This window comes from Martes martes (assembly GCF_963455335.1).
Source record: "Martes martes genome assembly, chromosome: 1".
NCBI lineage: Eukaryota > Metazoa > Chordata > Mammalia > Carnivora > Mustelidae > Martes > Martes martes.
Window position 1 is genome coordinate 162,588,903 of NC_137888.1, and position 13,504 is coordinate 162,602,406.

The following is a 13,504-nucleotide window of genomic DNA, read 5'->3' on the forward strand; positions in this document are numbered from 1 at the left end:
AACATCTGAAGATCTAAAGATCCAAAATAAGATTCTTCGGTTAAAAGAGTTTCTCAACCATGCCACGTCTGTTTTAAAGGAGCATGATTTTATAAAGTAATGCATGTAAAAGGCACCAAAACAGAAGCCTCTTTTTAACTGTTAGCAACTTGAACATCTTCAAGGAGGAGGTCTGGACCACAGGCAATGCCTTTCAGCAGAGGCAGTCGTGGATGGCAGGTGCGGCAGCTGCCAGAGCCGGGATCCAGGTACACAGTGGACAGGGATGCTGGATGGTGACGTACGGACAGGACCCTGTTTATCCAGGGCTGACTCCCTAGGGTGCCCTCTGCAGTCTGAGAGCTGGAAAGAGCTTCGGGGCCCGCGGTCCCTCCTGTTACCCATAGTGCAAGTGAGGCACCTGCCCCCACGTGGGGGCTCGTGTTCCCCGCCCTTCTGCTTTCACCTCAGGCCCCCACCCAGCCCGCCCTGGCCACATGGCTCACCTCCTTCTCCCGTTTCTCAATGAGCGCCTGCTCCTTCTCCCAGGCAGCTAAGAGCACATCTTTGTATTCCTCGCAGACAATGTACCCGTCGGTTCTGTAAGGATGCAACATGGATGGCCTTACTTGAGGCTGCCACCTCCGGCCTCGCCTCCCTCTGGCCTCGCCTCCCCCTTGCAGAGGCCAGCCAGCTGCTCCCCAAAGAATTTCCAGCATCAGGTATCTGCAGTCCCAGCCCTAGCTGCCGACAGCACCCGTGCAGGAGGCAGGCCTCCGGACGCCGGCCCTGCGTCTTCCCCAGGCCCACCCCCACCCGCTGGGATGACAGAGATCACTTAACCAAGAAGCGTGCTGACCTCGCCTGGTCCCTTGTTTCCAACCCCCAGAGGACGGTTTTCATCTAGCATCACGAGCATATGGTGTCATTTGTTTTGCTACCTCTGGATGGAGGCAGAGTGAGCCCGAGTAAAAGTGTGAAAGGAAAAGATAAAGTGTTAAGGCTGACTTGGCAAATCCAGAGTAAAACCCAGAAAATGGCCTCAACCCCCACATCGACTTCCTGCCCCTCCTCTAGGACAGCCCAGCCCTCCTGCCGGTGCTGCAGAAGGACCCTCACGCACATGGGATGGGAGTAGCCTTTATGGAAATCGAAGCCGGTGATGGCCTGGACACAGTCAATGTCCAGCTTGCGGGCCACGCGGTGCAGGTTGGGCAGGTTGAGCTGGACGCAGCCAATGGGCATCATGCTGGGCAGGAAGAGGTACACGTTCCCAAACTCATTCCGGGGGACCTGCAGAGGGTAGCACAGCCGGTCTAGCCAGCAGCAGTGTGCAGCAGCCCGGTCCTGACCCATCAGAACACTGCCCTCACCTTGCCGTCCACAGCCACAGGCGGCTGGTACTCCTCCGTCTGCCACTCGCCAAACAGGCCCAGGTCGTTGTGGTCCTGCAGCTGGGGCTCGGCAAGGCGGGCCTTCCGGGCCCGGTTGGAGTAGCCTTTCACCATCTGCACCAGAGGGAACAGCCAGTTTATAGGAGGACCACCGCTTCCAGAGCACTTACTATATAGCAGGTACTGTGCTGAGGGCTTTCCTGAACCCATGGCCTCATTCAACCTCCACCATGAGCCCGAGATGCGCACACTTCCCACCTGCTTACAATGCCTAGTACCACCGTGGCCCCAAGGACAGCTGCTGCTAGCCAGCACCTGCAGATGGTCCCTGCTCTAGGCGCTGTGCCCCGCAGGGCGGTCCCACCACTGTCTCCACTGCGCAGACAGACGACTGACCCGTGAGCTGCAAGCCACTGCCTACAGCCACAGGCCGGAGGGCCAGAACCAGGCTTTTACCAGCCACACCACATGCTCTACCTTCATCGCGCACAGGGTGACTGGGACCTGGAGATGAAGTCACTGAAGTCCCATGGCTCGGTGAGTGACAGGGCTGGGATTTAAACCCAGGAACTAGCTGTGTCATGCATTCTGGAAGGCACTGACGGCATGGGACCCCCCGCACACTACCCGACCATGTCTAGCGCCCAGAAGTTTCGCTGGGGAGCATGAGCAAGAAAGCTGCGTACATGCCACAAGGAGGAGCAGGACGGGCACACTGGGCACCTCTAGCTCAGGGCTCAGCACTTTTTTTGGAAAGGGTCATATGCAGCCTGTTTTACAACCCTTAAAAAATGTCACATGTCTTGCATGCTCTGAAAGATCCATCTTACAAATTCCCCCATTAGACTAAGACATATTTGAATGCTTTCTCTTCCTTTGGTCTTTCTCAGGCTAGAAAAGTCAGCCCTGGATTCCTCTCCCGGGTGCGCACTCAGCAGCCCGGAGTGCCCAAGCCTCTGCCCCCAGTGCGCCGCCGCCCCCTCCCTGCCTCCCCACCCCCGTGGTTACCTTGTAGGGCACTTCTCCCAGCCTCACCACTCTGGCCTGTTTCAGCCACGTGTCCCGGGAGTGCAGGGTATGCACGCAATCCCTGCGGGAGCCAACAGACAGAGACACAGGACAAACTCAGTCCATACCCAGCGGCACAGATGCCTGCCTCACATGGCTCCCCTGAAGGAAGGGCTCAGGCCTCCATTCTCTCCCCCAGGCTGGGCTCCTGGGGAGACCAGGAGACCTGTGTTACACAAACAGCTAATCTGGACTTCCTATCTTCTCAGGAATGTGTCCGTTTACAAATCTGACCTAAACAGAGTTGTCTTGTCTGTCTTGGGCTGCAAGCCAGGACTCCCCCCTCCTCCCACAGTGGGAGGCAGAGCAGTACCGGCACCCTCCACACCACCATGCCAGTGCCTGGCTACCCAAGGACTGGTCTGCTGCTAAACACAGAGATGGGGGAAGGACCGAGTGTCCAGAGAAGGGGCAGGGAACCCCCAAGAAGATCACACCAGAACTGTGAGCTAGTGAGTTACCACGGAATGATGACTCACGCACGTGGAACAGTCTTAATTCCTGGCAGCCAGTGACTGCAGAGCACACCTCTGGCTTCACTCTCCTTCCAGGGTAAGCGCTGTACCCCAGCCTTGCAAGGCTACCTCCCCACAAGTTCCAACTGCCTTCCTTGCTGAGCTTTGACAGGACATGCTCATCTCCTCCTCAGTAGGCAGCCCTGCACTCCAGCCAGAGAGTGGGCTCCGCAGAGTGAGGGCATGAAGTTCCCTTCCAGTGCGGAAACCAGGCCCTCTGCTCCTGCCTCCTCTTTGCCACGGCCTACCAGGGAGACCCTGCATGAGCCACTGTCCCTTCTGGAGCCTTGGGGGCACCCTCTATCTGTCATGATATGAGCTCTGTCCTCTCTGCTCTGCCAGGCTGAGGGAGGACCAGACGCTTTCCCGGTGCTACAGCATTCTGGTTGGGCCTGAGACCTCCACTCGCACTTCCCCCCACCCCTTGGCAGGCTACACAGCTCTGATCGCCCCAAGGAGCCATTATGTCACAGTCATGGCCTTCACATGGGGGCGGGGGGAGAGGCTGGACACTGTCAGGACATTCCAAGGAGCACAGTGGGGAAGTGGACAGAGCCCTGTCAGGCTAAATCTCAACTTCTAACCACTTTACACCATCAGAATGGCTGTTATCAAAAAACTCAAAAAGCGTTGGCGAGGCTGTGGGGTAACTGGCATCCTTGCGTGTTGCTGGTAGGGCTGTAAAACCATGCAGCCATTGTGGAAAACAGAAGCCTAGTTCTTCAAAAGTTAAACACAAAATTACCATATGATCCAGCAATTCTACTTCTGGGCGTGTACCCAAAAGAAATGTAAGCAGAATCTCAAAGAGATTATCTGTACACCCATGTTCACAGAAGCACTATTCACAACAGCCAAAAGGGGAAGCAATGCAAGCATCCGTCCCTAGAGGCCAGTCACAAAAGGACAAATACTGCATGGTCACATTTATGTAAGGTCCCCACAAGAGTCCAATAAAAACCAGCGAGGTGGCTGCCAGAGGTGGGGGGGGCGGGGGTTAGGGTGAGTGTTTCATGGGGATGGAGTTTCAGTTCTGGAGATAAAGTCCTGGAGGGGTGCCTGAGTGGCTCAGTGGGTTAAAGTCTCTGCCTTCGGCTCAGGTCATGATCCCAGGCTCCTGGGATCAAGCCCCGCATCAGGCTCTCTGCTTGGCGGGTAGCCCGCTTCCTCTCTCTCTCTGCCTGCCTCTCTGCCTACTTGTGTTCTGTCTGTTAAATAAACAAATAAAAAATCTTTAAACCAAAAAAAAAAAAGTCCTGGAGACAGATGGTGTGGATGGGCGTATGAGCCAATGTACTTAACACTACCGAACCATACATTTATAAATGGTTACATGGTAAACTTGGTTTTGTCTATTCTACTATCCAAAAAAAAATGTCCGCCTCTAATGCTCTCTCTGATGACTGACATGATCGGTCCCTGGGGACCAGGCCTGCTTCCTTCCCACTGGACCTGCTTTCCCCCCACCACCTGAGGAAGCCTGTGCCTTCCAAGCTCTGACTGCCGGGGGCTGAGGCCCTGACCAGGTAGGACACCTCCAGAGATGCAGCAGAAAGCTCAGCCACATATCCTGAACAGAGGGCGTTGGCGGAGTCCCTGCAGGGCTGCACGCAGGAAGGAGGTCCCACTCAGAGCCATTGTACCACCTACTTGTGTGATTTCCCTGCTCCATTGTTTTCTCTTTATTCTCCTGTTTATTAAGAACATCCTTTACTCTGCCAGCATTCCCTTGATCCCAAAACCAGACAAAGACCCCATCAAAAAAGGAGAATTACAGACCAATATCCTTGATGAACACAGATGCAAAAATTCTCACCAAAATACTAGCCAATAGGATCCAACAGTACATTCAAAGAATTATTCACCATGACCAAGTGGGATTTATTCCTGGGCTGCAAGATTCATTCAAAATCTGCAGATTAATCAATGTGATACAATACATTAATAAAAGAAAAAGAACCGTATGATACTCTCGAGAGATGCTGAAAAAGCATTTGACAAAGCACAGCATCCTTTCTTGATCAAAACTCTTCAAAGTGCAGGGACAGAGGGTACATACCTCAATATCATCAAAGCCATCTATGAAAAACCCACCGCGAATATCATTCTCAATGGGGAAAAACTGACAGCTTTTCCCCTAAGGTCAGGAATACTATCACCACTGCTATTCAACATAGCACTAGAAGTCCTAGCTTCAGCAATCAGGTAACAAAAAGAAATAAAAGTCATCCGAATAGGCAAAGAAGTCAAACTCTCACTCTTTGCAGAGGATATGATACTTTATGTGGCAAATCCAAAGACTCTACTCCAAAACTGCTAGAACTTATACAGGAATTAAGTGAAATGTCAGGATATAAAAGCAATGCATAGAAATCAGTTGCATTTCTATACGCCAACAACAAGACAAAAGAAGGAGAAATTAAGGAGTCAATCCCACTTACAATTGCACCCAAAACCGTAAGATACCTAGGAATAAACCTAACCAAAGAGGCAAAGAATCTGTACTCAGAATACGATAAAGTACTCATGAAAGAAACTGAGGAAGACACAATGAAATGGAAAAACATTCCATGCTCATGGAGTGGTAGAATAAATATGGTGAAAATGTCTATGCTACCTAAAGCAATCTACACATTTAATGCAATCCCTATCAATCCCTATTTTTTCAAAGAAATGGAATAAACACAATCCTAAAATTTATATGGAACCAGAAAAGACCCCAAATAGCTGGAGGAATGTTGAAAACCAAAGTTGGTGGGATCACAATTCCAGACTTCAAGCTCTATTACAAAGCTGTCATCATCACGACAGTATGGTACTGGCACAAAAACAGACACATAGATCAATGGAACAGAACAGAGAGCCCAGAAATGGACCCTCAACTCCGTGGTCAACTAATCTTTGACAAAGCAGGGAAGAATGTCCAATGGAAAAATTGGACAGCCACATGCAGAACAATGAAACCAGATCATTTCTTTATGCCACACACAAAAATAGACTCAAAATGGATGAAGGACCTCCATGTGAGACAGGAATCCATCAAAACCCTTGAGAACACAGACAGCAACCTCTTTGACCTCAGCCACAGCAACTTCTTCCTAGAAACATCACCAAAGGGAAGGGAAGCAAGGATAAAAATGAACTACTGGGACTTCATCAAGGTCAAAAGCTTTTACACAGCAATAGAAACAGTCAACAAAACCAAAAGACAATTAACAGAATGGGAGAAGATACTCACAAATGACAGATCAGATAAAGGGCTAGTATCCAAAATCTACATAGAATTTATCAAACTCAAAACCCAAAGAACAAATAATCCAGTCAAGAAATGGGCAGAGGACATGAACAGACATTTCTGCAAAGAAAACATCCAAATGGCCAACAGACATATGAAAAAGTGCTCAATATCACTCAGCATCAGGGAAATACAAATCAAAACCACAATGAGATACCACCTCACACCAGTCAGAATGGCTAAAATTAACCAGTGAGGAAATGACAGGTGTTGGTGAGGAAGCAGAAAAAGAGGAACCTTCCTACACCATTGGTGGGAATGCAAGCTGGTACAGCCACTCTGGAAAACAGCATGGAGGTTCCTCAAAAAGTTGAAAATAGAGCCACCCTATGACCAAGCAATCGCACTACTAGGTATTTACCCTAAAGATACAAACGTAGTGATCTGAAGGCGCACGTGCACCCCAATGTTTATAGCAGCAATGTCCACAATAGACAAACTATGGAAAGAGCCTAGATGTCCATCAACAGAAGAATGGATAAAGAAGGTGTGGTGTGTGTATATATATATATATATATATATATATATATATATATATATACAATGTAATACTATGCAGCCATCAAAGGAAATGAAATCTTGCCATTTGCAATGATGTGAATGGAACTAGAGGGTATTATGCTAAGGGAAATAAGTCAATCAGAGAAACACAATTATCATATGATCTCCCTGATACGAGGAATTTGGGAGGCAGGGTGGGGAGCTGTGGGGGGCAGGGAGGGGAAAAAATGAAACAAGATGGGATCAGGAGGGAGACAAACCATGAGAGACTCAATCTCAGGAAACGAACTGAGGGTTGCTCAGGGGTTGGGGGTTAGGAATAGGGTGGCTGGGTGATGGACATTGGGGAGGGTATGTGCTATGGTGAGTGCTGTGAATTGTGTAAGACTGATGATTCACAGACCTGTACTCCTGAAGCAAATAATACATTATATGTTAATTTTTTTAAAAAATCCTCTACTCTATTTTTTTGGTCTTTCATTCCAGTTTTAAAAAGCCACTTCTTGGGACACCTGGGTGGCTCAATCAATTAGGCATCTGCCTTCAGCTCAGGTCATGATCCCAGGGTCTTGGGATCAAGTCCCCCAGGGGGCTCCTTGCTCAGCAGGGAGCCTGCTTCTCCCTCTCCCTGCTGCTCCCCCTACCTGTACATACTCTGTCTGACAAATAAATACATAAAATCCTTAAAAAAATAAATAAAAATAAAAAATAAAAAACCACATTTTAGTTATTATTTTTGTTTTTTTAGAAACATACTTTATTCAAATTCAATTAATTAATATATAATGTATTATTGGTTTCAGAGGTGGAGGTCAGTGATTCATCAACCTTACCTAATACCCAGTAATCATTACATCACGTGCCCTATTCTATCGCTTCTCAGCCTTTTGGCTAATATCAAGTGTAACATCACATAGCCTCCTCAATGTCCATCACCCAGTTACCCCACTCCCCACCCCTCCAGCAACCCTCAGTTCATTGCCTATGATTAAGTCTCTTATGGTCTATCTCCCTGATTGTCTTGTTTTATTTTTTCCTTTCTCCTATGATTCTGTTCTGCTTCTTAAATTCCACATATCAGTGAGATCATATGATAACTTTCTCTGATAGACTTACCTCGCTTACTGTATTCTTCTAGCTCTAGCCATGTCATTGCAAATGGAAAGATTCCATTTTTGATGGCTGAGTAGTATTCCATTGTAATTTCTTTCTATTGCTATTTTCTTACAAGGTCTGCTGCTATTTTTCTTTCTCACCTTAAATTGACATTAAAATTTTTTGTTTTAGGGGCACCTGGGTGATGCCATTGGTTAAGCGTCCGACTCTTGATTTTGGCTTAGGCCATGATCTCAGGGCTGTGAGATGGAGCCCTGCTTTGGGCTCTGTGCTCAGCAAGTAGTCTGCTTCAAACTCTTTCCCTCTGCCCCTACCCTGCGTGCATGCTCTCTCTCTCAATAAATAAATAATCTTAAAAAAAATATTTTGTTTTAATTTTGTATCTATTTCACATTCTTCTTCTCTTATTCCCTTCCCCTCTTCTTCTGCCGTTTTTTTAGTGTGGACAAAATATATACAAAATACACCATTTTAAGCATTTCTAAGTGTGCAGTTCTGTGGTGTTAAGTACATTTACACTGTTGAGTAACTGTCCCCACCACACACCTCCAGAACTTTTCCATCTTCCCAAACAGAAGCTCTGTCCCCATTAAAATATCTACTCCCTTTAATTTTCATGATCATATCTTGTATTTTCCTCTTTTGTATGTTTGTAACTTACATTTTAGGGATGTATTTCCTATTATCCCATATAAACCTTGTCATACTTTTCAATTTTTCCCCCATAACTCTTTTCAACCTGCTGGTCTTTTAACCCTTGTTTTCATCTTCAAGCCTGAATCCCTTCTACATGTGCCCCCATGGGACGGTGCACACATACACACACCACAAAGCTCATCCCGTTTGACATAAGGGCTGACGTAAGCAGCACCCCCTGCCCCCGTCCAGGAGCCTGACAGTCCCAGGCCATCGGGAAGCCCACAGGGCCACCAAGCTGCCTCACGCACCTGGAGTACACAGCTTCTCCACGACAATAGCCAAGAATCGCAGCTGTCTCAGGATAGATGGCCTCGTATTTCAACAGATGCCTCTTCAGCGCATACAGAGGGTGGTTCTTGTATGTGCCAATGACAGTAGGCAAAGGCTGGCCCAGGTGCTTTGCCTGGAACTGCAAAGGCCAGAGAGATAATGCTGAACATGTCTGGAAGAGGAGGGGTGGTCTGAGGCAGGCGAGCCCTAGACCACCTTGTTCAGGAAAACAGTGGAGCAGAGGTTTCATGAGCACCAATGACCATAACATTGCGCCTACAGTCTGGTTCTAGGCAGGTTTTAGATAAAGCATGGAATCCCGGGGCTTGTGGCAACTGTGAAAAGTCATCTAACCTATTCATTCTCAGTGCTTGGACACCCTGGCCAACCCAAGCAGGTTAGTGCCTGCTCTTGTCCTCAAGGAAGACACATGGTTTTCTTCAGGAAGGCCTTACCTGCTCTGTGATGGGGGTCTACTTGGGTCTACTTGACCCTACTCTCCCAGGAGACTCCAACAGGCCATTGGCACCGTGTGACTCTCCTTGCCCTCCTGTGACAAACACTCATTCTTTTAGTACTTCTTTCAGGATTCTGATTTCTCAGTGGACAATTCCACATGGGGCTCAAATAGGGCAGGGAGACAGACGGCGACCACATTCATGAGTTTTGTCTTCTTTCACTCAGAGCAAGTTATATGACTGTGTAAATTGTTTTAGAGCTCCAAATTTACAACTAGGCAGTAACTAAAAGTGTGCTGTATAACGGCCAGATAGACGTGGATTCAAATACCAAAGCAGTTAACCTCTCAGAGCCTCCATTTTTAACTGGTAAAATCAAGGCAAAAGCCATCCCAGGTCTTTAGTATTGTGAAAATTCCAGATCACACACAAAGATACCCTCATGGGCTACGGCATATACATATACATACAAGGGGCACCAAGATGGGCCTTCAAGCCCACAGCAGCCGAGGCCTTACCTCTGAGTCTTCCTTCTTCTCCCTCTCCACCAACGGGCTCTGGTATGGTCTCAAGGTTTCAGCCCACCACTTGGCATTGACCCGGCACTTGCGGGTCGCAGTCATCCAGTCTGGATCGTACCTCTGGGTAACATCCCGGACCCAGCCATCACCGTCGATGCCCACCACATAGGTCATGGGCTTGGTGGCATACTTGTAACAGGACAGAGCCTGGCCCACCACACCATGCACACAGTCCACACACACCCACTTTTCCTCTTGCTCACAGAACACCTCTAGCCACTGGTCTACACCAGCTGCTTTCCCTCTTTCTGCCCCCTCACCATCACTGGAGATTTTCTTGCCTCGTTTACTCTTACTGCTTGAAGAGCTCGTGGATGCAGCTAGGAAGCCAGGGTGCTTAGAGTGCCTTCCACGTTGGGTCCTGGAGTCACTCCTGGACCCTGCCTTTGATCTCTGCCTGGGAAGGCTAGGCTCAGAATCCTCATCAGATGAATGATGGGCTTCCCCACTGGAGAGCTCGAAGTCAGAACCGCTACTACCCTTGTCACTCCCACTCTCTTCTTTATAAGACACCCTGGAGGCCACCTGCCGCTCTCGGCCATGCCGACGTCTCTGGGTATCCTCCTGCTGCCCTCCTGCCTTGTGCTCTTCTTCCCTGATGGAGGGCTCTCTCCGTTTCTTCCTGACCGTAGCTGCTTTGCTCCTCTTCCCTTTGGCACTTGGACGGCCAGGGCCCTTAGATGATGTGACCTCTCGTCTGGTTCCTTGGCTGGTCTTGGGTTTGGTCAGGCTTTCTAGAACTGGGCTGCAAGTTTCCAAGGAGCCTCCAGCACCTTCCGCAGATGTCACCTTTGGAGCTTTCTTTCCCTTAAACAGAAGAGGAAACTATGTTTTTCCTTTCTGTGCTCATATGATAGAGATCCTATACTCTGCCAGGGCTAAGTCACTGGCTACAGAACCAGCATACACAGGATGTCCCCAGCTCAGACAGGGTAGGGCAGGGCCAACAATCCTTTAGGAATATAAGAATGTATTCACTAAAATCTGTGGTATCTTAGCTAAGCCACAAAGTAACTCTTTGCACTCAGGAACCCGGTGGGAGGGGCAGGGGTGTGAACACAGGAAACACACAAACCTGGTTTCCAACTCCAGTTCTGCTTCTCATTCATTATGTGTTCCAGTCAACTATATATACATTTATTCACATTTTCTCAAATATTTATTTATTACATATGGGTAAAACTCTGAGTCAGTTTCCTCGGTAACAGTACCCACCTTACACATAACATGCCTTGCAAATAAATACCGATGGACTTAATAAACTTGCTACATTAAGATGATGGAATTAAATCCACCTCTGGACCACTAAGTCTTGACAGTATCAACAGTGCAGCTTGTCTAGTGCCAAGCCTCCTTCTCAGATGACTGTAGAAGGCAGAGTCCTTCACCCCTTACTGTTCAGCACAGCAGAGGAGGAGGAGGATGGGGCCATTCTGCTGCGTCACAAGGCAGAAACTAACCCACCAGGCAGCCAGGACCTCTCTTGGGCCCCTCTGTGCCCTCTGTGCCACTGGTGACCAGTCTTCCAAACACAGGGGTGAGCAAGGTAGGCTCCAAGGGGCCCATGCTCCATAAATGCCGACCCGTAAAAGTAGTCCAATGACCAATTTTTTTGTTATATGATAATTTCTCCCTCCGCACTGAGCCAACTGCCCTTTGGGAGAATCCCACCTTTGCTGTGGGTAACTTCAGAGGAATCGGCTGCAGAGACAGAACCAGTCGGGTCGAGAGCTGTAGGGCCCGGAGGATCAGTAAAAATATCTGTGGGGAAAAAGAATGATGCATTTATCCTAAGAAAATAATGGAGGTTTTAACTAAATTCATGGTATTTGCTGTGGTAGTTTTTTTAGAACACGGAAAAGTTAGAAACAACCAAACAATAGGTGCCTAAAACCCTGAACACTACTAAAAATGATGCCAAACAGGTATCTCTTTATAGAAAAATGGAGAGATGTTCACTACATCTCAGAGAAGTTTGGTTTTTAATGTGTTATGTTAAATTTCATTAAAAAAAAAAAACTGACAAAAAGAATAACTCTTTAGAACAAAAAAGTGACCACATTCTGGAAGGTAGGAAGTGCAGAAAAATGAATATGAGGTGACAGAAGGGAAGATAGGTCGCGGGGGGAGGGGCCAGCTCCCGGCAAGCCGCAGAGCACCAGCGCACACAGTCGGAACTTTTAGAAGTTTGCTCCACTGAGGGACGATGTTCCAGAGACTAAGTTGGGGGGGGGGGGGAGTGGAGCCCTCGCAGGGACAGTGTGATCTCAGGTCCTGTGGGGTCACAGAACAACCCAGGGTACCTGAGTGTGGCACAGCCCCCAAGTATCAGAGTATGAAAGTAGGCTACAGAGACAGAGCCAAGGAGTGGGCTCTCAGCTCAGGGTTGCCATAAACCGTAATCCTGGGCACAGTCATGCAACTGTTCTTCATGCAGGAACCCCACAAGTGGCAGATCCGGGGAGCAACCCACCCTTCCTCCACCAGGAGGAGAGGCACGGGAGCATGCTGCAGGAATCTGCTGGATTTGGAGACTCTAAGCAGGGCCATGCACCAGAGATAGAAACGCTCAGTCACAGGCTGGGTGAGCTTGGAGTGCAGCCGGAGACCAGGGAAACGGGAGGGACTGACTGCTTTTCTCTGAGGGCGCACTGAGGAGTGGGGCCCCAAGCTCTCAGAGCCTGGCCCCTGGCAAGGGCGGTACAATTCCACCTCCGGCAAAGACATTTTGGAGAATCACTGCAACAGGCCCCTCCTCCAGAAGATCACTAACAACACCCAGCCAAAAACCAAGTTCAGCCATCAGTGACAACTGTGGAACTCCAGAGCAAGGGGAATACAGTACATACAATTCCTGTTGTTTTTTTTTTTTTTAACCAGGATTCTTTAGTCTCTCCAAGTTGAATGTTCTAAATTTTATTTTTCTCTAACTCTACTGTTTTTTAATTTTTGCTTTACTATTTTAACTACTTTATCTTATCAATACCTTTTTAAAAACCTTTTTTAATTTTCACTGTTATATTCATATTCTATCCCTTCACTGTATTTAACCTTATTTTTTGGATACATGTAAGTTTTCCTTTCTTTAAAATTCTAGGATACAGTTTCTTCTAACAGATCGAAATATACCTTAAATCTAGCCTATGGCTTTATTCTACTCTCCAGCCTGATCACATTGTTTTTTTTTTCCAAATGACTTCTCATCAATTCCTTTTTTAGAATCATTTTTAATTTTCATCTTTACAGTTAGAATCCATCCCTTCATTGTGTTTACCCTTATAATTTTATGTATATATTCTCCTTCTCTAAAATTCCGGCAGTTTCTCCTAACAGACCAAAATATACCAAAAATCAAGTGTGTGACTTTATTCTATTCACCAGTGTAATCTTGTGTGTGTGTGTGTGTGTGTGTGTGTGTGTATAAATATGTATATATATTTTCTTCTCCTTTCTTCTCCCCCTGGCTTCAGGTCTCTTCTGATATGGTTAGTGTACATTTTTCTGGGGTCGTTGCTACTACCCTTTTAGTACTGTACTCTCTCATTCATCTATTCTTATCTGGATAAAATGTCAAGGCGGAAAAACTAACCTCAAAAAAAAAAAAAAAAAAAGAACAAGAGGCAGTACT

The 13,504-nt window shown here is 47.6% G+C and overlaps 1 protein-coding gene across 1 annotated transcript in view; it reads right to left on the reverse strand.

Annotated features, from left to right (window-relative positions):
• XPC (XPC complex subunit, DNA damage recognition and repair factor) overlaps positions 1-13,504 on the reverse strand; it is a 51,978-nt gene that overhangs the window by 2,281 nt on the left and 36,193 nt on the right. The window contains exons 8-14 of the mRNA XM_080823659.1: positions 11,548-11,637; positions 9,814-10,683; positions 8,816-8,976; positions 2,382-2,463; positions 1,353-1,487; positions 1,103-1,272; positions 486-579 (exon numbers count right to left, since the gene is read on the reverse strand). Of these exons, the coding sequence (XP_080679785.1) occupies positions 486-579; positions 1,103-1,272; positions 1,353-1,487; positions 2,382-2,463; positions 8,816-8,976; positions 9,814-10,683; positions 11,548-11,637 (1,602 nt within the window). The remainder of the gene's footprint in view (positions 1-485; positions 580-1,102; positions 1,273-1,352; positions 1,488-2,381; positions 2,464-8,815; positions 8,977-9,813; positions 10,684-11,547; positions 11,638-13,504) is intronic.